The 25659-nt window shown below is 45.8% G+C and overlaps 1 protein-coding gene across 9 annotated transcripts in view; it reads left to right on the top strand.

Annotated features, from left to right (window-relative positions):
- The window catches only part of Lmpt (four and a half LIM domains protein limpet), a 347866-nt gene that overhangs the window by 180258 nt on the left and 141949 nt on the right, over positions 1-25659 (top strand). The window contains exon 1 of one of the 9 annotated variants that reach the window (XM_077682883.1): positions 2742-2902. The exons of the other annotated variants lie outside the window; for them this stretch is intronic. Within the exon in view, the coding sequence (XP_077539009.1) occupies positions 2757-2902 (146 nt within the window). The 5' untranslated portion in view covers positions 2742-2756. Of the gene's footprint in view, positions 1-2741; positions 2903-25659 lie in introns of those variants that run through there. 9 annotated transcript variants of the gene reach the window in all.

The following is a 25659-nucleotide window of genomic DNA, read 5'->3' on the forward strand; positions in this document are numbered from 1 at the left end:
TGTTGAGGGCCATTTCGAGATTTAAAATGCCGTACGCAACAAAAAAAAAAAAAAAAACATTGTCAAGGATACGTGCGATTTTTAACAACTGCTGCGGCGAAATTTTCTCTGCTGTCTGATAAATAGATCGCCAGATACTAGAGGAGCTGATAATGCAATCCTCAATAGTTTTTTTAGGAGGACCCTTTTATGTAACTCGGTTGATGAAATAAAACCTTCTTGCATGGGATAACCAGTAATGCCGTCGCAAAAATGTTATTAACAACACAACTGCAATGAACCGAGATATTGATTATTTATTCTAAACTACATAAAGGATATTATATCAACTCGAGTATGTCAGCGACTCCCTATGCTACAAACCACTGAAGTCGCTTCCGATATGCAGTGGCGACGAACGCCAGAGCTTGGTTACCGCATTTATTTTTTGTTTTGCCCATTCCAGAATACTAGGGGGCTTTTGGGACAAATTGTGTCGCGTAATAATTAACAGTACTATGCCTATTCGCATTTGCGAGTGTCGTATACGGCCCGACGCTTATTTAAGTGGTCGTGAATTTTAATCATTTATCGCAAAAAAACACTAAGACCATATGCAAGCCCTGTGCGTAGGATTTGTCCGCATAAAGAAGCAAACAGTAACCTAAAATAAAGTGCCTGAAAATCAAAGCAAAGTTATAACAAAAGACAATGTTGCATTCGTCGATGATCTGCTTGAACAAAAGGTCCACGATACCAAGCGGCAAGATATTGGGAAACCGCCTTTGCGAAGGAATGGCAAATATTTTTTTTTAAATTGCATCTTTAATATTCCCTATTGAATGTGGAAGAAATTTTAGCAGTTAGCATTATTTTGAGCCTGTTATACTGACGGGTTCACGGGTAAGGTGTTCTTGCTGGTTTGTCACATGTAACGCTCAAGAGAGCTTGAGGTTTTCTATGAGAGTACAACAAAGGAAATTCATCGCATCTTGTGAGCGAAGGGTGAAATAAAAAAGGGGAAAATAACAAAGCAAGAAATGGTCCATGGAAGAAGGAGGAATAAACATTTATTCAACTGCATGAGTTCCGTTGTGGGAGGCCTCCATAGTCGAAAGAAAAAAGAAAGGAGGGAATAAAGCAAAGGAAGGAGGGTAAAAGAAGGAAGAAAGAAAGCAAGAAAGGAATGATTGAAGGAAGGAAGAAAGAATGAATGAAAGGAGAATGCAGGAAGGAAGGAAAAAAGAATGAAGGGAAGGAAGGAGGGAAGGAGGGAAGGAAGAAAAAAGAAAGGAGGGAAAAAGCAATGGAAAAAAGAAGGGAAAAAGGAAGAAGGGGAAAAGGAGGAAGAAAGAAAGAAAGAAAGGAATGCAGGAATGCAGGAAGGGAGTAAGGAACAAAGAATGAAAGGAAGGAATGAAGGAAGGAGGGAAGGAAGGAAGGAAACACAAAGAAGGAAAAAGCAAAGGAAGAAACGAACGCAAAAGGAAGAAGGGGAAAACAATGAAGAAAGAAAGCAAGAAAGGAAGGAATGAAAGAGGGAAGAAGGAAGGAAAGAATGATAGGACGCAAGGAGGGAAGAAATAAAGAAAGAAAGGAAGGAAAAGAAAGGAGGAAATGAAGCAAAGGAGGAAAGGAAGAAAACGGGAAAAGCAGAAGGGGAAAGGGGAAAGCAAGAAAGAAAATAACGAAGAAAGAGGAAAAGGAAGGAATCAAGGAAGTAAGGAAGAAGGAAAGGAAAGAAAAAGAAAGAGGGTGTAGTTATACAAGTGAAGAAAAATGGAAACCCGCCACGGTAGCTCAATGGCTAAGGCGTTGTGCTGTTGTGCCCGAGTAGGCGGGTACCATCCCGGCCGTTACGGCCGTTTACCGATGGCGGCAAGAAATAAAAACGACCGCTTGCAGAGATTCCGAATTAATCCACAGCCCTCTACCACGGTACGCATCATAACCGAAGTGCCGCTTCGTCACTTGAATCGCCAGAATTTCAAGGATATAGGGAGGAAAAAAGTAACGAAGGGACAACAGAAAAGAACTAAGGGACCAAGAAAAAGGAAGAAAGCGTGAATGAAATAAGGAAAAATGAAAGCGGACAGAAAGCAGGAAAAATGAACAAGAGGAATTCGAAAAGGAAGGCTCCGTGAAAGAATAAAAGAAGGGAAGGGAAGGCAGGAGAATGCGAACAATGGATGACTGAAGCAAGAAAGGAATAAAAAGCATTTAATTATCGAATAACCCTTTTAGTGTACAGATCGCGTATTTACGGTTGTTCTTTCACCAAGAAAGCGGGAGAGCTCCCCAAAAACGCGAAAAGAAAAAGAAAAACAACTGGTTAATCCAAAGCGAAGCAAGGTCATCCTAACAATCCAGCACTCCCGACAAGGCGGGGAAAAATAAATAAACCGAAAGACGTGGAAGGGGCTAGCGAGATAACACGTGGGTTAGGAACGATGTCTGGAAAGAACGAAGACGCCAATCTGCCGCCATGGTACGGGACGCATAGGGAGAGAAGGGAAAACTTTCCGGAGAGGCGACGGAAGGTGGGAGTGTCGGCGGGTGTGTCGGTAGTGTCCGCGCCGGAGCCCGAAGTGCCGGTTCGCGCTCGGGCGCCAGCGGACGGTCGCCCGTGTCGGTCGACGACGGCCAGCGTGGGGGGGACACCCGACGCTCGCGGCGTTGTCACCGGAGTCACAGTGGAGCAGTGACAGTTTTCTCGCAACCTTGCCTCGAGCGCTCGACCACCGGAGCGCGGTTCGAGGCAACGTCCGCGCCGCGTCATGCTGCCGAGCCGACCCCGAACTGCGCCAGTGTTGAGCGCCAAGACCGCAGTCACCAAGAACGCCGTCACCAGTGCCGCCTCCTCGGGTTCTAGACTGCGGCGGCCCAAGGTTGCCGTGGCAAGCACACAGACTCCGGACCGAAGGTAAAAAGAGGAAGCTGCGGCGCGCCGCCCACCTCAGCCCTTCTCCGCGCGCCCTTCCCCAACCCTTCGCCGTCATCTCTGCTAAGCTCTCTCTCGTAATTCTCCTCCACCCCAACATCCTAGAGGAACAACCCGTGACGCCCCCCTCCCATCTTAAACTACCGTTTTATTCTGAGTCCATTTTGGTGGAGCTTGAATTGTGGGCTTCGTTTCTAACCCGAATGTTTTTTTTTTTCGTAGGTGACTGCTCTTAGTTCCTCTTTTTTGTTCTTATTCGCTACGTCACTTGCGCGTTTCGCTCCCGGCTGCCAAGTTGGCACCGACAAGGTTACGTCACGTCTGATTACCAAACACCACGTCAACTCACCGCGCTAACTACCTCTCTTCTTGTTGCCTCTGCTCGGTCAATTTGTCTGCATTTTAAAAGGGGTCTTTGTCGTTTTTGAAACGTGTTCAAAAAACGTACAGGTGCCGTCAGAAGTAATTGGAGCACGGGAAGCTGTGGCTTAACCGCATAGGAGCGCCGTGTAGCTGCACCGGGGGCAGACGAAAGGACGAGAACACGCATGCGCGGCTGGCGACGGCGATAGCTCACCTATGCATATCAAAACACTTCTTTTAACCTGCATTCGATAATTATTCGCAGCATACTGGTTTCTTCGATGGCGCTGATGGCATAAACACCTAAAAACATTTGAAAAAAAAAAAACACTCAGTGAACACCCCTACGAGAGCGCCGCTTCTCCGGCAGCTCGCGTGCGCTGGAAATGTGCAAAGACTTTGTCAGGTGTGTCTCTGCTATCAGCGTCATCGCCGAGACCACTATGCTGCGAAGAATGATCAAAGCAGGTTAAAAGAAGCGCTCTGAAATGCGTAGGTGGGCTATCGCCGTTGGCACGCGCATGCGTGTTCTCGTCCTTTCGTTTACCGTCGGGGCAGCTACACGGCGCTCCTATGCGGTTCGGCCACCGCTTCCCGTGCTCCAATTACTTCTGACGGCACCTGTACGCACAGTAACCCGGCTTTCCGGTGGGCACCAGTCAACGCTTTCTGTTTGCTTCAGGACTTTCGGGGGCTGGAGAACGAGCAGTACTTGCCGGAAAACATACTGAGTAGCGCAAAAAAACGCACTCGAGAAACAAGACACGAACAGGCTTCTTTGTCGTGTGGTTTTTTTTTTTTGCTATTCAGTATGTTATTAGACCGTGACGAACACACCCAGCAACAAGTTCTCCTGGAGCAGTACTTGTAATGTGCTGAACGACAGTATTACATTGCCAACTAAGGTAACGCGTATGCCTGTTGTAAGAAAATGATTCTCTTTTAGGTTCGTTGTCAGCCGGGAGGAGGTTTCGGCCAAGAATTGCAATAACTTTCGAACCGAGAGAGCGCCCCGATATTTTTAACGAAAGTGGCTGACATGGTTGTTGGCCATCACTCTGCTGCAGTAATATGTTTAAGGCCGGGTTCCGACTCTTGCCGCAACTATCGTAATGACTTTGAAGACTGGCGTCATTTCAACTCTCAGCAAACCGAAATGCGTGACACGCAGTTTTTTTTTTTTTACGTCCATAGGTCACAATACGGCTTTTGCGCCGGTAGTCTGAACGTAGCCTAAGACGCACTATCAAGTTCCAGAAAGTTCCGCGGGTATGCGTTTGAAGTCAATTATTGCGCGCCTTCAGCCTGTTCGGATTCGTTTTTAACCAAGTGTAACTGTTTTTATTTGGGGCCAGTCAACCTGTTAATTGTAGAATGCTGCCACAGATAAAGTTAGGCACGTCCACGAGATACGGTCTTGTATAAATAATTGAATGTTTAAGCTGGACGCACAAAAAAAAGCACCATGAATTCGCAACTGTAGTAATTTATTCTGTAGGCAAGGAGAAATAACACAGCCTTTGGAGTGTGTGCAAGCTCAGTATTTTCCATCTTTGCACATGGTTCATTAAAAGAGCGGACGGAATTGTTCGCTCATCGTTTCTAAATCCTTTGTTGACGCTGAAGAATGGACCCAAAAGACGCGAACTCAAAACAAGCCTCATTAGTAGGGTTCGTTGCGGCGCATTAGGACTCTAGGCAAGTGGGGCTCTTTGATTAACAATGTCGGGCTCGCCGCGTAATCCGCGAGAAGCAGTACGGCGTTCCTGTTTCCATATAGCCATGTATCGTTAATATGGACCCCGCTAATATGAACACCCGGCAATATGGAAGAAATTTTCGACGACCGGTCTCTCGCCGTGCAATTCTGCCCCGGTAATATAGAGACTCGCAGTCCGGACTATGAACGGCTATTTTGGTCACGAAACGGGTAAATACAGGCACTTTTGTCTCGTTATCATGGACACGGGTCCACAAAGAAAAAAAAACCGAACAAATGAGTGGCGACCCCCGAGACCCCAGTGCGTACCAGGAATTTACTTTTTGCCGAATCATGCATTTATCTCGAAACGCTCTTACTTCCAGTACCATAGAATTAGATCTAGAACATTCGTGATCAGCGAACAATATTCTAGGGTAGTGATGACAGGGTGACAACCTTTCCCCATCAAACAAGACTGCCCAGTGCGGCATATTCCGGAAAGAGCAAGTCATGAGGCTCAGGACAGGATAACAGGACGATATTAGTTCGTGCCAATATTCGCCGCGGATAAAATGCAAGTCTTCTCTGATCAGTTCGGTGGAGGCAATGGCTGGTATTAAGAGTGGAGGCACTGAGCTTTGCCTTATGTTTTCTTAAACGATTCTGCCTAAAACGACCTTTCCTTAAACGAATATTCCGTAGTATTCGTGCTTTTGAGCTTGTTTCGTTATTATGGACGATTCACATTTGTTTCTGGGTAACGAACGCGTCCATAATAACGAGGCATGACTGTATTCCTTTGACGCGGAGAATTTTCGGGATACCCGCGGTGTGCGGTTTTTAAAGCGAAGCTTTCTGTGTCTCTCTTGTGCCGTCGTTTCGCCAAAACGCAGTGCCGAAAAGTCAACTTTGCAGAGTAAGAAGTGCCTCAAGTGAAAAAACAAAAAACAAAAATGCTTTCCGTTGTCGGAATCGAACCTCCCTCGCGTCATGAAGCTGACGTTTTCCCGAATGCGCCATTCAGACACGCTCGAGTCAGTTTGAGTTTTTGACTTTGACTTTGACTCGGGCTGCATGGGGGAAAGCCTCGTGTTTTAACCCACTTTCCCTTAGGAAAGGGGCTTTGATTTCCAAATATTGAAAAACTGAAATTTCGCTCTACATAACTTGAGCATGGACGTGATAGGCGGAATACAAAAATCGGTGTTGTCACTGTGTTAAGGACACGTTAGCCTTAACAGTGCGCGGTGAAGCGTTACTAGAAGCACCTCCACTACAAACACACGGTCATGTTTCGGCGGTGTCCTTAGTGGAGGCCGCCACTCAGGCAAAAAAAAATTCCCTCGCATTTCCCCGAGGGGGAGAATGTGAAAGTGCGAATGCACGGTTGTCGGCCCGCTTGCGGCGCTTGCGCTCGGCCCCCGCAGCCCACCGCCTCGCCGCCTTCTCTTCCATCTCTTCCATCGGGTTTGTAGTATCACGTGTACACCACGCAGTTATCAAGCCGCTATAACGCCGCTGAGTCGCCAACGCACGCCGCTGACGACGTAGTTTGAATGCGTTAAAGATATAAGGCGCGTTACTGACACCGATGTCAGCGTCGCGTCCGTGGCTTATTCGGTAGAGCGTCGGGCTGCGGCCCGCAAAGTCCTCGGATCGAAACCTGGCGCCGGATGCTGTTTCTTTTTTAAATATAGAGGAGCACTGCGGACGCCGCCGCCGCCGCCGGCGGCGGTGGTTGGTTTGGGGTCGCTTATAAAGTGCATTCGCACTTAAAAAAAGTCCCCGTCGCGTCGTGAAGGACTGGTCCAGAAAGTCAATGGTGGGTCCCCAGTGCTTCATGTGCTTTGCTCATTACCTGGATTATTTGTTTGAAGCTAATAGCGTCGTTGCTATTTCGACAAATCAATATTTTTAACGAACCATATTTGTATTTAGCTTACATCTTATGTTAAGGAAAGAAGGCATCTATTGCAAGTAACATCATAAAAGATTGCGGGATATATGAACACCTGACCACATGAGTGGGGTAGTTTTCGGATTGAAGTATTTCGCGCCCCAAAATAATACAAGTACACCTAGGCCTCAAGCTTTTTTAGAGGCGGAGCCCCTCAGGGGCTGGGGCTGTTCGCGTCTCCTGTCGTCGTCGTCGTAATCGCTGTGTCATGTAGTCACGGTGCTAAAACACCGGGTCACTCGTTTAGGCCTCGCGCTAGAACGCTTCGTAATGCGTACTAAAAAAACACCGGGACGCTCGTTAACTCCTCGCGCAAGAACGCTTCGTGCTTCAAAGACACAAGACTTTTTACAGTGAAGCTGTATACCTCCACCCCTCAATGGTTTCATATCCGTCGGCAAAAATAGCAAGGCTCCAAGAATACACTTATACACTGCAACCTTCGCCCCTCTCCAGGTTTCACGTTAGTAAAGATGGCCCGGGATTTTTATTATTGCGTGAGCAATAGCCGGGGCGTGCCTGCAGAAATTTTCGCCTTATATCTCTCAACGGAGCGAGAAAAGAGCAGCGGACAAGAGAGCGCGTGGCTGCGGCGGCGCTGCTTTCACAGCACCGGCGACCTCGCTATGCAGCCGGCAAGTCGAAGCGCGTCTCGTCGCCTGCCTCTACAGACGCGCTCGTCAGTGGTGGACAAACGAAAGCGGTGACTGGCAGCCTCTTCCGCTGGTATAGCGGGAAAGCGTGACCGCTTAGAGGGTTAGGAAGCGAAGCACGGTGAGCGAGTGGCATGCGACGATGCCGAACAGAGGCCGGAACATCGCGCTTAGCCTAAGGTTCGCAAAGGAAGGGGACTAGTGTCTTGCGCGTTCTTGGATATCCGCTAATGCATCCTTCTAGAATTTTTTTGCTGTCGCTCATGTATTATCTGATAAGCCTTCATTATGCGAGTGTCGCCAGCTAGGCCACGCACGTATATTCTCTGATATGCCTGTATGATTCGAGTGTCGCTGGGTAGGCCGCGCACGCTAAGGGATAATTCTTAGAGACATCCGCGGATTTTGTGTCATCGCGGAACGTGGCATTTGGCAGGTGTCTTTTGGTGACTAGGAATGGAGCAATCGGGCTTTCTGCGTCATTGACACCGTCACGGGATTCGGAAACGCCTCACCGCTCGCAAAAGCCCGCGAAATGGTAGATTCCTTCGACGCTTTGCCGCATTCGCACGAGAATCGAATACCATTTTTATTAGCCTCTTGTCCCACTGTCTTCCCCATCTCCTGCTGTTTGTTTTTTCATCGATTATTTCCGTTCACCCCACGAAACCTTGGAATCCGATGTCGTGCCATGCGACCACTGTGTGTCGGCCATTGTGGACCCGTCCCGACGCGCAGTCTGTTACTCTATCGGGCCGGGGCCGAGGTTCTCCTTAGGGACAAAAAAAAAAAAAAAGGCAGACGACACACTACCCAGCATCAGCGAATGAACAGCAAACAGATAAAAATATGACGACGGCAGTCAACCACGGCTGCCGCGCCCAGGAAGTCATGGCGGCTCGCATATACGATGATCGCGCCGAGGTTGCCGTGCTTTTACTGCTTGCTCCTCTTACCTTTTCCCTCACATCCCCATCTCCTCTTTCCCCTGGTTGCGTGCATTATTTTTTACGACGTGTCTCTGTCCAGGCCGAGAAGACAGGCGACCACCTGTTATTTTTTCTGTGCCCTGCTTTCGTCCCCAGCCTTGTACTCCCCGTGTTTCCGTGCATTTGCCGGACGACCTCTCAGCATTTTTTTTCTCTGTCGAATAGCGCCAGGTCGTGAATAAGTGACCAAGGACGCGGTGGCCGGCTTTCGGCTCGTATGTGGTAGTATGCGCAATGCCGTCGTTCACCGCGAACAATTCGCGTTGAGATGCGGACAAACGCGGTGCCAGTTGCCGGCCGGATCGCATGCTAAGCCTCGTCGTGGCGTGCCGGGGGACGCCATCTTGCTGATAAAAAAAGGGCGCGGGGGATTTTCTTCACTGCGTAGGACCAGGCTCTGACTGTCTCAGCTATGTTCATTGTCTTCGCTCCCTATTTTAATTTTAGGCCGCCTCGTAGGGTGTAGCGAAAGCGAAGTATTTGTAGTGAAAGTGCGATTTAAGGTTTGTCCATAGTACGGCTAATATGCAGATATAATGGACTCCACTGAAAAGTGTGTTCCAAAGTGTGTTAGTTGTATTCCCAAAGCACGATCACTACCAAATGGTGGGACTAACAATAAAAAATGACAGATAGGTTGACGACGGATAGAGGAGATAAGAGGCTTCGTTCGCAAGGAATGAATACAGACAACGCGGGATAAGCTCGTTTGAATGTCTAGAGAGAGGCGATAACTTTTCAGCGGACATAATTAACTGATAATGATGATAATATCTAACTTTTAATACGCACAACAATTTTTGTGTCTTCTTAGGTATACGCATGCTTTCATTGCCGTTTTCAAGGCAACCGTCCTACACAAGCATCTGTAAACTACTCGCCGAGATATGCGTGCATAGACAAAAACATTGGCCAGCGGTTAGAAAAACTGACGAAAAGTGTCATACAAGTACGGCATTCAAATTGTGCATCTGAGAGGAAGCAAATTTTCTCGAATATATATATATATATATATATATATATATGACAGAAAATAAGGGCTGGTAGTCAAGAAAACCTCGGAAAGCAAAGGGGAGGTTGTGGTGGGTCATATAAACAGATGAAGAATTTTTTGAGTCAGAAAGAAAGTGGTGAAAAAATGCCCGCCGGGTGGGATGCGAACCCACGACCTCCAGCATACCCGTCTGGTGCGACAACCACTACGCTACCGGCGGGGCTGTTCCCCCACTACCTTCTTGGGTATTTATGTTAGGTATTTTTATTTCCTGTACTTCGAGGTAGTATATATATATATATATATATATATATATATATATATATATATATATATATATATATATATATATATATATATATATATATATATATATATATATTGTAACGCTACATAACTTGTTGAGTGTTGTGCACAGTAGATGGCATTGACTATGTCACAGGCCAATCCCGCCGGCGAAAACGCCAGGGCGACGAAGAGAAGAAAGAGCTGCTTTTCGCGTATCCAGGGCTCGGACACGACGCTCGGCGACGGTCCTCACCCAGGTTTTTTGGCCTCACCCAGGCCAATCCCGCCTGCGTTTTCGCCGGCGGGATGCCATCTACTGTGCACAACATTCAACAAGTTCTGTAGCGTTACAATATATATATATATATATATATATATATATATATATATATATATATATATATATATATATATATATATATATAGAACTTTGAAGATGGTAGAGAACACAAGAGAGGAAAAACTTCGAACAAGGTAAAAGCACGATTGTGGCCTACGTTTCAGCAAAGAGAACTTGCTTTCCTCAGGGCAATCTCTCGCCTGGCAGGCAGGGTTTATATAGGGGTAGGACCCCAGGTGAAAGGAGAGGGAAAGATGGAAGGGAAATTGAGCAAGCTGATTGGTTTCGGAGTGTGTCGGGGGAGAGATTGAGGGGCCAAGAAGGTTGTCTAGTTTAAGCCGCGAAGTAGGTCACACGGAAGTCAGCTGGTGGTTGATATTCGTGGAATTTTCGGACAGAAAGGATGAGAGGGTGCTTATTGACACGCCGCGGGGTATAGGAAAACGATCTCAGAACCGCCGGAAGCAGACCAGGCGGTGAGGGTGGGCTCCTTATCAGAAACTATCTGCAAGCCACAGGTCAAAAGAAAAGATAGAGACGGGGGAAAACTAACTAGGTCAAGAAAAAAAATAAAAAAAAGGAGAAAAAACAGGGAGGGAAAGCACATAAACCCACACACAAAAGAAAAAGCAATGGCCCGGCAGCTGAAATGGCACGTGTCACCCACGGCAACATTCCTGGTACAGGCCTGTCCTGAAACTCAAAAACGAACAGATAAAGTTAGAGTGACGTACGGGGCACAAGACCACGCGGAGTAAAAAAAAAAAAGAGAAATTAAATAAATAAAATTGAATTCCAAAAGCAAAGGTTGGAGGCATGAGGGCGAGTATTAAGCTAGACACTAAGGAATGAAAAAAAAGAAAAAGAAATTAGGTGACCAGGTACAGAGCAGAGTGAACGGTCATAGTCTTTGGATGAGGAATATGCACGAAAATGCCTAATGCTGTATTCCCGGTGAATATCGCAAGGATTCCAAGTTGCCCTTAGACGCATTAATTCCAGCAGGTTCCATGGAGTTGAATTTGTGAATTAAGTAGGATTCTCGGTATTTCCTGTCCCTAGGGGACTTAAAATTTGACTGAAGTATATATACCTTAAGGTCATCAAAATTGTGGCCTGGTTGGTTGAAATGCTGCGCTACAGCTATGGAGGATTTGCTAAGAGTATCTGCCCGGTGACCATTAAGTCGTAGGCTCATAGGTTGGCTCGTTTCGCCTATATACTGTTTGTGGCACATTGAGCATTCCAACATATACACAATGTTGGATGAAGTGCACGTAAAACTTGAATTAATCTTGTGGACATAATTACTGGCTGTGCTTTTTACAACGCAGTCTGTTTGCAGGTGCCTACAAGTCTTGCATCTGGGGCGGGAGCAGCTGGCTATGACTGGTTGCTTTGAAGGCCCTGTTTTAGCATGGACTAAAATATCTTTTAGATTCCTGTTTCTCCGGTAGGTAACCCTTGGTGCTTCCGGGAAAGTCTTTTTAAGTCGGTCATTACTGGCTAAAATGGGGTAGTACTTCCGCAGTATATTGTTTACGTTTGGGAGGGCGTTTGAAAATTTAGTTATTAGGGCAGGTGGCCTGGCGCTTTCGTTTTGCCGCTGTTTCTTGAGAACGTCATCCCTTTTGAGATTAGACACACGTTGGTACGCCTGATCGAGCGAGCTTTCGGGGTGGTTCCTGTTCATAAGGGTGGCCTTTAGTTCGTCTAGGTGCTCTACGTAGTCACTGTCATCACTGCATACTCTTCTAAGCCTGGTGGCTTGTCCTACAAAGATCCCTTGTTTGCAGTGTCTGGGATGATGGCTTTTATAATCTAGGTACTGCTGCCTGTCTGTTGGCTTTCTAAAAAGCGTGGTTTTAAGTTTACCGTTGTCTAGAATGACGGTAGTATCTAGGAAGTTCACTTCTTTTTCAGAATACTGGCAGGAGAATTTAATAGTCGGATGCGAAGAATTGAGATGGGATATAAACGTTTCTAGAGTCGCGCGACCGTGTTCCCAAATCATAAAGATGTCGGGAACACGGTCGCGCGACTCTAGAAACGTTTATATCCCATCTCAATTCTTCGCATCCGACTATTAAATTCTCCTGCCAGTATTCTGAAAAAGAAGTGAACTTCCTAGATACTACCGTCATTCTAGACAACGGTAAACTTAAAACCACGCTTTTTAGAAAGCCAACAGACAGGCAGCAGTACCTAGATTATAAAAGCCATCATCCCAGACACTGCAAACAAGGGATCTTTGTAGGACAAGCCACCAGGCTTAGAAGAGTATGCAGTGATGACAGTGACTACGTAGAGCACCTAGACGAACTAAAGGCCACCCTTATGAACAGGAACCACCCCGAAAGCTCGCTCGATCAGGCGTACCAACGTGTGTCTAATCTCAAAAGGGATGACGTTCTCAAGAAACAGCGGCAAAACGAAAGCGCCAGGCCACCTGCCCTAATAACTAAATTTTCAAACGCCCTCCCAAACGTAAACAATATACTGCGGAAGTACTACCCCATTTTAGCCAGTAATGACCGACTTAAAAAGACTTTCCCGGAAGCACCAAGGGTTACCTACCGGAGAAACAGGAATCTAAAAGATATTTTAGTCCATGCTAAAACAGGGCCTTCAAAGCAACCAGTCATAGCCAGCTGCTCCCGCCCCAGATGCAAGACTTGTAGGCACCTGCAAACAGACTGCGTTGTAAAAAGCACAGCCAGTAATTATGTCCACAAGATTAATTCAAGTTTTACGTGCACTTCATCCAACATTGTGTATATGTTGGAATGCTCAATGTGCCACAAACAGTATATAGGCGAAACGAGCCAACCTATGAGCCTACGACTTAATGGTCACCGGGCAGATACTCTTAGCAAATCCTCCATAGCTGTAGCGCAGCATTTCAACCAACCAGGCCACAATTTTGATGACCTTAAGGTATATATACTTCAGTCAAATTTTAAGTCCCCTAGGGACAGGAAATACCGAGAATCCTACTTAATTCACAAATTCAACTCCATGGAACCTGCTGGAATTAATGCGTCTAAGGGCAACTTGGAATCCTTGCGATATTCACCGGGAATACAGCATTAGGCATTTTCGTGCATATTCCTCATCCAAAGACTATGACCGTTCACTCTGCTCTGTACCTGGTCACCTAATTTCTTTTTCTTTTTTTTCATTCCTTAGTGTCTAGCTTAATACTCGCCCTCATGCCTCCAACCTTTGCTTTTGGAATTCAATTTTATTTATTTAATTTCTCTTTTTTTTTTTTACTCCGCGTGGTCTTGTGCCCCGTACGTCACTCTAACTTTATCTGTTCGTTTTTGAGTTTCAGGACAGGCCTGTACCAGGAATGTTGCCGTGGGTGACACGTGCCATTTCAGCTGCCGGGCCATTGCTTTTTCTTTTGTGTGTGGGTTTATGTGCTTTCCCTCCCTGTTTTTTCTCCTTTTTTATTTTTTTCTTGACCTAGTTAGTTTTCCCCCGTCTCTATCTTTTCTTTTGACCTGTGGCTTGCAGATAGTTTCTGATAAGGAGCCCACCCTCACCGCCTGGTCTGCTTCCGGCGGTTCTGAGATCCTTTTCCTATACCCCGCGGCGTGTCAATAAGCACCCTCTCATCCTTTCTGTCCGAAAATTCCACGAATATCAACCACCAGCTGACTTCCGTGTGACCTACTTCGCGGCTTAAACTAGACAACCTTCTTGGCCCCTCAATCTCTCCCCCGACACACTCCGAAACCAATCAGCTTGCTCAATTTCCCTTCCATCTTTCCCTCTCCTTTCACCTGGGGTCCTACCCCTATATAAACCCTGCCTGCCAGGCGAGAGATTGCCCTGAGGAAAGCAAGTTCTCTTTGCTGAAACGTAGGCCACAATCGTGCTTTTACCTTGTTCGAAGTTTTTCTTCTCATATATATATATATATATATATATATATATTTGCGCGAAGAGGGGGTAATTTTATTCCTCAGAAACACTCACTGCATCGGCGGGCACAAATATACCCGAAGAGTAAGGCTATGTTCAGACTACCGACGTAAAAACCATATCGCGATGTATGAACGTAAAAAAAACGGCATGTCACGCAGTTCGGTTGGCTGAGGCGTGAAATGACGTCATTTTTTGAAGTTATTACGACAGTTGCGGCTATAGTCTGAACCCGGCCTATAAAGCGTTTGATCCGTGAGAAATCATCGCATTTCTTCGGATGCGCTGGCATCTACTCTTAAGAGGTATTCTTCGTGTCGAGTTTATAAAAAAATACAAGTCTATGGTTCATTTCTCATTGTAAATGGTGGTGAATGCAGTGGAATGGACACTTCAGTAGCCCATTGTAACAACCGTAACGACCCACTCTGTACATTCCACTCCATCAAGCAGTCAGGAAGAAGCGGACAAAAAAAAAGGGGGGGAATAAGGAAGCCCGAAAACATAACACGGCAAAAATTTGCCACGTTTCCAAAGAACTTGTCCCTCGGGCGACACGCAGAAGCTTACAGAAGCATTCGAAATTGCGTGTTTATAACCCTCCGAGCACCAGAGGATCTCCGGCCTTTCTTCCGCGATTGGCCCGACGTTCGCTTCCGAGATCCGTGTTCCGGAGCAACCGAAATCCCACTACTAAATTGTCTTCCGCAGGAAATAAGTTCCTACCACGTGATAAAGAGATCTGCTGTTATCTCAAGCCTCGGCGCAGATTGCGTGCTTACAAGCAGGCGAACGAAGTTCGGCAGTAGAAGAGAAGGAACATCCATTATAACTGTAATGTGCGCCTCATCCAGCCGGGTTAGGCGTCTGACCTAAGGCATCTCGGCAGCATCGAGGAAGAATACGCGAAGGAAGGACAGAATAAAATAAGACCGCCATTGGAACAATAGCGCGCAATAGTAGTAGTGTAGCGCCGAGGATTGAGAGCAATCGCAACGGAACGGGACACGAAATGGTTTGTTTATACAAGTTCGCTGCTGTTCGGCGTTGTCGGGTGGCCCAGTTTTATTGGGTGACCCAGTCACACTGTAGCGGCGCGAGACTTAACGTCGCTGGACCGGCCGGTGTCCTTCCATCTCCGCGGCCCGGGTCGGAGACGCCTTTTATCGCTGGGATGCGGGAGATAGGGGCTCTTTGGCGATGGGCTGCGCCGGCCAGCCGAATTGGCACCCGCCCTACATAGGCAGCGGGCACCGATGCACGGCCCCTTCCTCTGCTCTCTAACCGACTGACCCTTTTGGGACAGGTCCTAATCGGAAACTCGTCTAAACCGATTCTGTGCAATCTCTCAATAGCTAACGTATACCGACCACGTTCATACCTGCCTATTTCGCGGCATGTGCGCGCGCATTCCAAAAAGCGTGTTGTGCAACGCAGGAGTTGTCTTTACTGTCGAGCTAGTAGAACCTTTCGTTGCTGTTGCCGCGTGATTTTTCACATGCCGCCAGGAGGCGGCGGTTTTCGGCAGTAGATGTAGATTATCATTTGCTATCGAAAAACGAAGCATCCATGAATTTTTTAATAAAGAACACTGCAAATATCTCTTATGTTCTAATTTCCTGTCTTATATTTGCGTAATGTCTTGTTCTTGTTCAACAAAGTTGACAAGTATGAACATATAAACTGTGATTTTTTTTTATTTGATTGTAGGGTTTAACGCGCCGACGCAACGCAGGCTATTAGGCGCGCCGTAGTGGAGGGCTCCGGATTAATTTTGACCACCTGGGGATCTTTAACGTCCGCCGAAATCTCGTACGCACGGGCGTTTTTGCTTTTCGCCTCCATCAGAAAAGCGGCCGCCGCGGCCGGGAATCGAACCCGCGACCTCGTGCTCAGCAGCGCAACGCCTTAGCCACTGAGCCACCGCGGCGGGTGGGGATTAGACGTTTACATTTGGCTGTGAGTATATAAGACTATTGCGCAAATTCAATTTTACTTTGACCGGGTGGCTGAATCAAGTCACAGACAGACAGACAGACAGACAGACAGACAGACAGACAGACAGACAGACCAAGATTTCTGGGTTTAAGTAGCCCAAGAAAGGCTATCGTCTTAAAAAAAAACGGGAGGCTGCGCATTCCGAAGCGCGGGCCCATTCCGGTGACGGGCGGAGCGCCGAGAGGCGGAGCCACCCATCCAGCAGCCCTGTCCCCATGACACGGAGCTTACCGTGTGCTCGATTCAGTTTTTTTCACTGCTAGGAAACCCACACATCATCTGGAAGCCCCAGGGAGGATAACTTTAAACGATGCATAACCCGTAATGATTCAATGCATATTCCTTAATTCAAGCAAAAAAAAAAAAAAAAACACCGCAAAAGTAAGCGACGTTTTTAAACTTCAAAAAAAAAGAACACATTTTTATTAGTTTTTTTGGGTCCAGAGTATTCAGAGAATTTTTGCAGTGTGTGGCAGGATTGACGTTGTTATCGACATTTGAATAGGATGTCTAGCAGCACACCTAATTATAGTACCGAGTTCTATAATTAGGTAGTAGATATTAATTATTGCACAATGGGATGATAGAAATAGTCAGAGTTACTTACTGCCTCTAAAACTCGTCTGTCCCGCTTTATTGAACGGAAAACCAAACGTGCTTCCAATTTGTAAGCATTTTAGCATATCAGCTCGGTTCAGTCGAATCCAATTCATTTAGATTTATTCAACATCTGTACGATGTTTGCAGCAGTCAGAAAGCCTATAAATGCTTGGCGGTGCCTGAGCCCCAAGGCATAGCAAACAGCAAGGTCAAAAGAACAACACCAAACTGCGTTGCAAAAAACCTTGAAACCTCAAGAGAAATATCCCGGGCCATCTCCGCTAACGCGAAACCTGGGGAGGGGCGAAGCATGCAGTGTGTAAGTGTATTCTTGGCGCATTGGCGTTTCTGCAACGGAAATGAATCCGTTGGGGGGTAGAGGTATACAGCTTAGCTGTAAAAGTCTCACGTCTTGGAAGCACGAAGCGTTCTAGAACGAGGCGTAAACTTTCCAGGTGTTTTTTTCGTACGCGCTACGAAGCGTTTCAGCGCGAGTTGTAAACGAGTGTCCCGGTGTTTTTTAGTACGCGCTACGTTCTAGCGCGAGGGGTAAACGAGTGTCCCGGTGTTTTAGTATCCGACTACTTGAAATGACGGTTACGACAACGACAGTAGACGCCGACAGCCAGAGCCCCTAAGGGGCTTCGCCCCTAAAAAAAAAGGAAAACAGCATAGTCTACCTCGACCACTTCCAATACTGGCATACATACATACATACATACATACATACATACATACATACATACATACATACATACATACATACATACATACACACATACATACATACATACATACATACATACATACATACATACATACATACATGCATACATGCATGCATGTATGCATGCATGCATGCATACATACAGTGCTTAAATACATGTCAAGATGAACCTGTAGTGCAGAAATGAGAGGTATAAAGAAGATTCAATCGAAATAAAACAAAAGAAAAGTAACAGCAAGCAAGCCTAAAAACACGCGCACAAAGAAAAGAATAACCAAGGCAAAATTACAAGGAGCCGTCATGTTTACATGAACATTTCGCGCAGGTCCTTAAAAGATATGGATAATATATCTATGTTGTGATGTCGAGCCAGTGCATATTATTGTTGGAAGTTGGAAGTTTACCATTGGGTCAAAGTAATTTGTGCAGAATTTCCGAATAATCATTCCTTCTCCTTAAGAGCTCCGGTGCTTGAGACCTCGAACAATAAGAGATTTATTGGTTCAATTTTATCGGACCCTTCTTCCGCATTGCTTCTTTTTTTCAATGCTTCCAACCTTAATGCTGGCCACCTTTAAAATGACCTCAAAATACGAACATGTCTGGTGTGGCTGCTTGTCTCTTTTTGTGGTATACCTGGTTCATGCGTGCCAACGTGGCGCAGAAATTAATTCTGCGGCTATTAGATGATAACCGTGAAAAGCAATGGCTGGGGGAACAAACGAAACAGCAAGGGTGTCGTACGTAGTCGTCGGGGATCGATGTGTTCTCGCCCGTGTCACCAGAAGAGGCTTCAGACTTCACGTCACGGGGTTTATTGCCTGCAGCAGTTTTCGTCGCACCACTCAACGGTCGCAGATGCCTCCGTACTCTACGCGACTGAACCATAGCAACAGCGATGCGAGCAGTGCGCTCATGGATGGGCTTGGCCTGGCGCCGCTTTGAGTCAAGCCCGTATGCCCCTCGCCGTACCTGTCGTGTTTCAGAGGCCTAATTGAAATGAAACCTGTCCACTCGTCGCTGTGCCTCACCGCATGACGTCGCTTTGAAACCCCATATATACGCGAAGTTTATGGACGACGAGCAAGGGTCATCAGCGGGAGTAAACGCGGCCGAAATTGAGGCCAGCGGGTAGGATCTTCGTTACAGTGTAGCCCGTGTCGTGCGGGCGGTTGGAGAAAGGCTTATGGCGAGGTGGACATGCGTAAACGTTTTCGGGTGAATTTGTCTTCTTCTGTGACTGGGTAGATGAGATGCTAAGAATGTTGCGACTACAATCCTGATTCGAAGGGAGTTGTTTTCTGCAAAAAGAAACGTGAAATGCCGAAAAACTGTCGCATCATTCTTTGCAGAACGTAGTAGGGCCTGTTACTGTTCGTCACTGTTCTGCGTTCTTTGCAGAACGCAGAACAGTGACGTAGTAGGGCCCAATACCACGAAGCGGGTTTATCGCTTGTGTTGGAATTTAAATGCTTTGATGAAGGGGAACTAAACGCCGTCTCACTGCAATCACATAGTCATTGTTCTTTTTGGCTGTTGCTATGGTTCGCGCCCACCAATGGCTAAATGAGTCCCTGTGACATCCAAACCCGCCTAGAGGAGAAACCGGCCGGCGAATAACCTTTCTTTAAATCGTTTTTGTTAGTGTCTTCAATGAATCTTTGAATTTTGTGTTAAAACTGGCATCAATATTATTACGTTAAAGCAGTCAACTGCTTGAAAGCGGCATTTTGTCTTCAGAGCCCTTTCAAACCAAAATACCTCAACTTTCCCCGTGTGGAACAATATTACACACGCTATACCGAAGCAATAATGCAATTAGCACAACTGTATGGTTGTTATTCATAGTATTAGTAACCCTAAAGGTGAATAGGTGTTTTATCTTTTGTGCTGTTCTGTGAGCACTCTCCGTAATGTACACCCGGTGGGCGCCCAAAAGTGCGCAGGTGGTTCCCTTATTTTGGCAATGCATGGTTTCAACAAAAGAAAATTGCGCCTTTTCATGCTCGCGCATGCGTACAAGGTTCAATAACATCGGGGAAGCGATTCGGCGAGGTCACTCAACATATATGCCTCGGCAAGGCCAGCCCCTACTGAACAAACACGAAAGGGAAATGTAGGCCATGAATCTTTTAGGGGAAACCCAATCTGCTGCCATGTGCTCTAGGTCCCTTTTTGCTTCCCACCTCCATTAGCTTTTTCTGTCGACTGTACCGCGGAGGTGGGAGACGAGGGATTGCCTGCGAGTGCACGATCATGACCCCTTCGGAAGGTAATGGAAGAAGCCTGTGTAAAACCTGCTCGTGGCTGTTGCACGTTTTTCTGAATTTGTCTCCACGAGCACTCTGTTCCAAAGCAGGAGGAACATTAGCTCCGCTTTCAGGTGGAGCGGGCTTGAAAGCCTCGACAAGGTAGGACGAAAGAAACCGTAACTTTTAAAAATTAGGGTAACGTCATACTGTGAGAACTTGTGAGGCACAAGTAGACAAGCATGTATGAATGCCCCGGATGAACAGAAGTGCACAAAAGTTGTTCGGGATAGTTTTTACGCGTGGCGTTAACCTGATCAAAGAAAAGGCAACACATCTGGGACAGGGAACAAAGACACACTTGACACACACGTGCGTTGTGTGTGTGAAGTCTTCCTTGACTCCGCGCCCCAGCGGCGATGTGTTATATTTCGATCATAAGTAACCAGCACGCCCAAACAGCCACTTTACCCTTAATGTGAGGCTACTTCACCGGAATCTCAAGTAGAGTCGTTGTAGCGAGTGTCTAGGTAGTGTAATATCTTGTATTGCTCTGTTAAGGAAGCAAAGACTGAATGCATTAAAGCCACGACAAGCAATTCTGAGAAGTGGTAACTCACACCGACTTGAAAAAAATACAGCGAAAATTCGAGCAACAAATATGGTTCTACCTTTGCCTTACGGCATGCCACAGTGTAGGTTTATGCCGTATAGCCCACTTATAGCATACCTAGTTTTAAGGAAATACCGGCTATAAAGAACAAATCTTTGTTTCCCGCTACCATTTGTACACATATATTTTATGTCCACATATAGCGAAAAAGGGATATAACGATTTTATGTCCACATATAGCGAAAAAGGGATATAACGAAGTTATTTGCGTTTCCCGATGTTTTCTTTATAAGCGGGCTGGCAATAAGCTGCTGGCAGGTCTTTAGTGCACGCTGTACTTGCTCCCACAGAACTGTTCACAGCACGGGCTGTCAGGCCCATATTTGGAGCCTCTCTATGTATGGAGTTTCGTAGAACACCATCATTTGTGACCCCGAAGTGCAGTGTGTATACATACGTATACATATATATGCATACATATCTACCTACCTACCTGCATATACACATTCATGCATACATGCATGCCTACATACCACCAGAGGGTTTTTTTCTGAGGCCTTCAACGTAATGAATCAAATAAAAAACATAAATCGATCAACTGCCACGAACTGCATTGTAAATCATTCAGTAAATACGACGTAATTAACAGGTAAGATAACGTCACCCTACAGTGATATGTAGCACCACTCTGTCTTCAGGAAATACAAAACGACGGATATCGAACGCCCTCCGAGGGGATTAAGAAGGTTCTTCAGAATGCTGCTATGTAATATGTAACATACAGTACATTATATACTAAGAATGACATAGTTGTATACATTTATATAATATTTTTTTAATATATAGTATATGATAATATATTATAATATAGTATAGTATATAGTATTCTCTCAACAAATTGGGAGTATTAAAAATTTTTACTTGGTTAATCTATTACCTAATAAATTTAATAAATTATGACTTGTGGTTACGCTGAAATTGTCAGCATAACTGTTATGGGATCCGCGAACTTTTGCTTTTCCTCCTCCGGTAGAAATACATTTCGATAGAAATAATAATTTACATCGATTCCAATATTAAACTGAAAAATACCAAATGTGTTAGAACTTTGTATTTGTATTTGTGAACCTTTGGCCACAGGGAACTAAAGTGGTCATTGGGATGCAAAAAGAAATGGCAGCAAATAGCAGGAACCCATAAAAATGGCAGCAAATAGCAGGAACCCATAAAAACAAAGTTATCGCCAAGTTAGGTATAAATCAAAAGAACATCTTGAATGAAGAAGCATATTTTGACAGCGGAGATGTTCTAGCTGGCCGTAATATGTAGCGCGTAACGCGTAATGCGTTAAAAATAGCATGAAAATGCCGAGCGCTCGTGAGCGTGTGCCTCATGGCGACCGCCGAGTGTCCCCGGCCTGCGTAACGGCTTTACTAAAAAAATACTGGCGAAAACTCGGAGGAGCGCCTCGAATTGCCCAGCAACCAACAACGGCACAGCTGGCGCAACACCTGTTCCACGGAACCTCAACGCAAACGCCAGGAACACCGCACATGCGTCGTACATGGTCACGCCGCCGCTGTGCCCCAGTAGCCGTCAAGCGCTAGCGCGCATGTAATGCATGGCATGAGGAGCACGACGATGTGGATGCATATGACGATGACTAGTACTAGTACACTGCAATGGGACGACAGTATATGTAAATAAACAATTTCAAACTTGTGTATTTGGGTGGTGATGTGTCCTTGAGTGCTCACGTACAAATAAATCCTGCAGCTTCGCTGTCGTGCAAGCCTTGCGGAACGTAATGCAAGCTTCGCCAGTTTTTTTCGTGCTTTTTATGTGATGAAAAATATGCAAGATATGTGTTTATTGTGAACGCTCTTCATAATAACCGCTGAAGATCAAGATGGCATGGTTACGAGCTACTGCTTATGTTGAGGGACCATTGGTGCGGACCACGATTGTTTAAAATGCGACCCCTTAATACCCATTTGCGGTTTAACATAGCCGCTGTCAGATACCAAACACATACTGCCCTAATAACTGCTTCCAAGCTCCGTAAAACGGTTCTGGAAATAAATAAACCTACACTGATGCCCAACTCGATGCTAGTGAGCATCGACTAGTTCGGCATACGAAAGCTTCCTGCCTGGAAACGTCTGCGCCGTTCGCACAGCACTCGAAATGCGACGCCCTTCACGGATGTCTCGCTCGTGCCAAATGATTCTCTGCACAGAAAACGGGGCCGTCTCGAGACTGCGGCGTTTGACGAGGTCAAAACACTGACGAACGCAGCTACAGTGAGTGGGCTAAAATTGGCTAGAAGGGTCCGGCCTGTGTCGAGGAAGCGTCGGCCGGTAGAGCGTGCAATTAAGGGCGAGGTTTATGGATCTTTATCACCAAGCGACACTCCAACCATCCATAGCCGGTAACTGCAGCGCAAGGTGGGAATAAAATAATAAAAGGAAGTAATAAGAGCGCACTTGAATAACGGGGGTCTGTACTACGACTCCTGGCTTTTGAGCCGCTCCAGTGCATGCAAGACGGCGTGCTATTGTATCTGTTTTTTTTTCATTTGTATTATATCTGTTTTTGTAACGTTTCATCTCATTTTATACGGTGTGGTGTACTGAGCACAACAATTGGCAGAGCAATGAGGCAACAGTGGCAGAAAACCACAGAAAAAGCGACATCACCTCGCTACTGCGATATATACTGTTTTATTAGTGCCAAAATGCAGAGCTCTTCGAATGAAACATATTTTAAGCTCAGTTCTTTACAAGACGGCTTCTTGGGTATCACAACGCTTTTCCCGGAGAACTGACAGGGCACGGGCATCGGCCAGTCACAAGGTGCTCTCTTATTTAGGAACTTCTCTGGGAATCTAGTCTCCAGTGAAAAACTTTCACAGGCAAAGGAACTGTGTTTCTAGTACAATACGCGAATTTTGTTTACACACTGCGCGCGGTACGACGCAGAGAAAGATTATCCATTCTTGCTTTCACGTGGCGAAGCTTTCTTTGGCGAGTTGACCTGAAGTACTGCTGGTGAGGAAACTCATCATACTTAACATCACACCGCAATTCTTAGTACTTTTACTTTGCTCTTTTCAAACTCTTCAGTAACTTAGTCACGTGCTCTTTAAGCAACGCTATGGCACGTGCTTGGGGTACGAAATCAGCAACTGGCGTTGCACCTCCGAGGACATCTTGACAACCATGAACCAAGAACGAGTGTTTATTGCCAGAAAAATTGGGTTTAGCACTGACGTTCTAATCGTCTGATCTCGTGGGGAGAAAAGTGAGCGAAGTGGCTGAATAAAAAAATAAAAATAAAGCAGAATACAGCCGAACTGTGAACTCTCCTGGCGGCTTTCGTACGGTGCCCAGTTGTGTTCAGACTTCACCAGCCGGAAGCAGGGCTTGTCGATGAAGGAACGGCCCGAAAACTGGAACATAATTACGTATACTCACGTAGTCTTGGGCCATGTCATCAAGAATGGTCGGATACGCCGCAGGAAAATTTTACAAGCATGTTCGCGAGTAAAAACAGGTTCGTACACAGTCTTACTTGGCCTGGTGCTTGTCTGAACACTTTCGCCACTTTGGTCATAAACGGCTATTAATGCAGATGGTTTACGAGTTTGTCACTAAAGGAGAGGTATATGAGTAATAATGCGACTATTGTGTGCTGATATAGAACTATTAGTTTTGAAGATGTGTAATAGTCTCATTTTACTCTGTGCCTGTATTTGTAGGTGTAGATTGACAAGAATTCGCAATAAAGCTGTTCCAGCTTTTCAAGCCAGAGAAAAGGGAAGTGAAATGTGTTGATGAGCGTCCGCACGTGCATAAGTACGTAGTTTGTAAGGGTAGAAGCTTCAAGCGGATAAATTTGGTGCAAATGGCACCGTGCGTCCGGTGGCATGTAAAAGTTGTAACGATTGTGTTTTGCGTGCGTTTGTGATATAATATGGCTACAGCAGTAGCCATCTCCAGGTGATTTGTTTTTAATAGGCGTATTGGCACAGCACTTGTGTTTAGATCTTCCGTAGCCATTTTGTTTTGGCTACGGATGATCTATTTATCTAACTATATAAAAAGATCTATCTAATTCTATCGCTAACGTTAAACGTTAATGATCAAAGTAGATAGATCTTTTTTGGCAGCGAGAGTGTCCACGTGGCATGTGACCTTCATTTTGTTGGTTTCGGGGACTCTAGGCAGCCTTACGACAAGGCTACGATGACTACTATCTTGCTGTGATTTAGCAGATAAAACTATGTATTGACGCAAAATTGTAAAAAAAAGATTGGTAACCTAATGAAATCATGCATCATTGAATATCGTAACGAACGCTTTCTGTTTCGGAATTGTTGCATACTTTGCGCCTTCATGTGTCCAAATAAGCTGCAGCTGTAGTAGTTTGCGCGAGAAGCGTCACCCCTTGATCCTTTTGGGATCTTTACCATAAAACCTGATTGCCAATGCTATAAGCGTACACATCCAGTGAATCACCTCCTGCATTGACACTTGCAAAAAAAAAACTGTGGTTGATTCCTCTGTCATAGGAATCAGTAAAACACGAAAGTGAAATGTGCAGCGAAATCTGCAGCTGAGCATGATTTGAGGGTCGGCGGCTGTCTTGTGGGGTTGCTTGGCGAGCGACGTTTAGCTAGCGGGTTGCTTCGGCAAAGGTGTACTGGCGTCGTTTCCGTGACGGATATGATGTCAGTGAAACTGGGGTATCACGGCATAAAACAATTTCGTGTTAAAATATAAAACCCGGAAATGAACAACCCCAAGTATAACGTTATCTTTAGTACTAAAGGTTGCTTCCCCGCAAGAAGACATTATGTGCAGGGGTGCACCCTTTACAGGCCGCTTGTTTCGTTGTACTGGCGTCACTTCCGTGACGGATATGACGTAAGCGAAATCTTGGTGTACCCGGGAATAAAAATCATCCGCGGTAAAAAACTGCAATGAACGGGTATAGGCAGTGGTTAAAGAAACACGATCCTTTAACCTAACCACAAATTACTGTGCAGCCAGAAATAATGAACCATGTGTTAGTGCAAAGGTGAGGTTAAGGCCACATTGTAAATATATATTTTGAACTATGGGTGTGATCACTTGGTAGCCACAAGCGACCTTTCATCATGTAAGGCGTGTGTATGTGTTCGCGGCCTTTTTATGGATCCTCTGATTGTCATCATCATCAGTGGCAGGGCTCGCCATTGTGTATTCAAACCTAGGTGGTCGTTGAAGCGTTACTCGCGAGCGTTTTAGTGGAAATATGATCTCTGTTCCTGAGGAATAGGCCTATTCAAT

The sequence above is a fragment of the Haemaphysalis longicornis genome, unplaced genomic scaffold, assembly GCF_048455015.1.
Source record: "Haemaphysalis longicornis isolate Haplotype H1 unplaced genomic scaffold, Haemaphysalis longicornis Haplotype H1 scaffold_9, whole genome shotgun sequence".
Lineage (NCBI taxonomy): Eukaryota > Metazoa > Arthropoda > Arachnida > Ixodida > Ixodidae > Haemaphysalis > Haemaphysalis longicornis.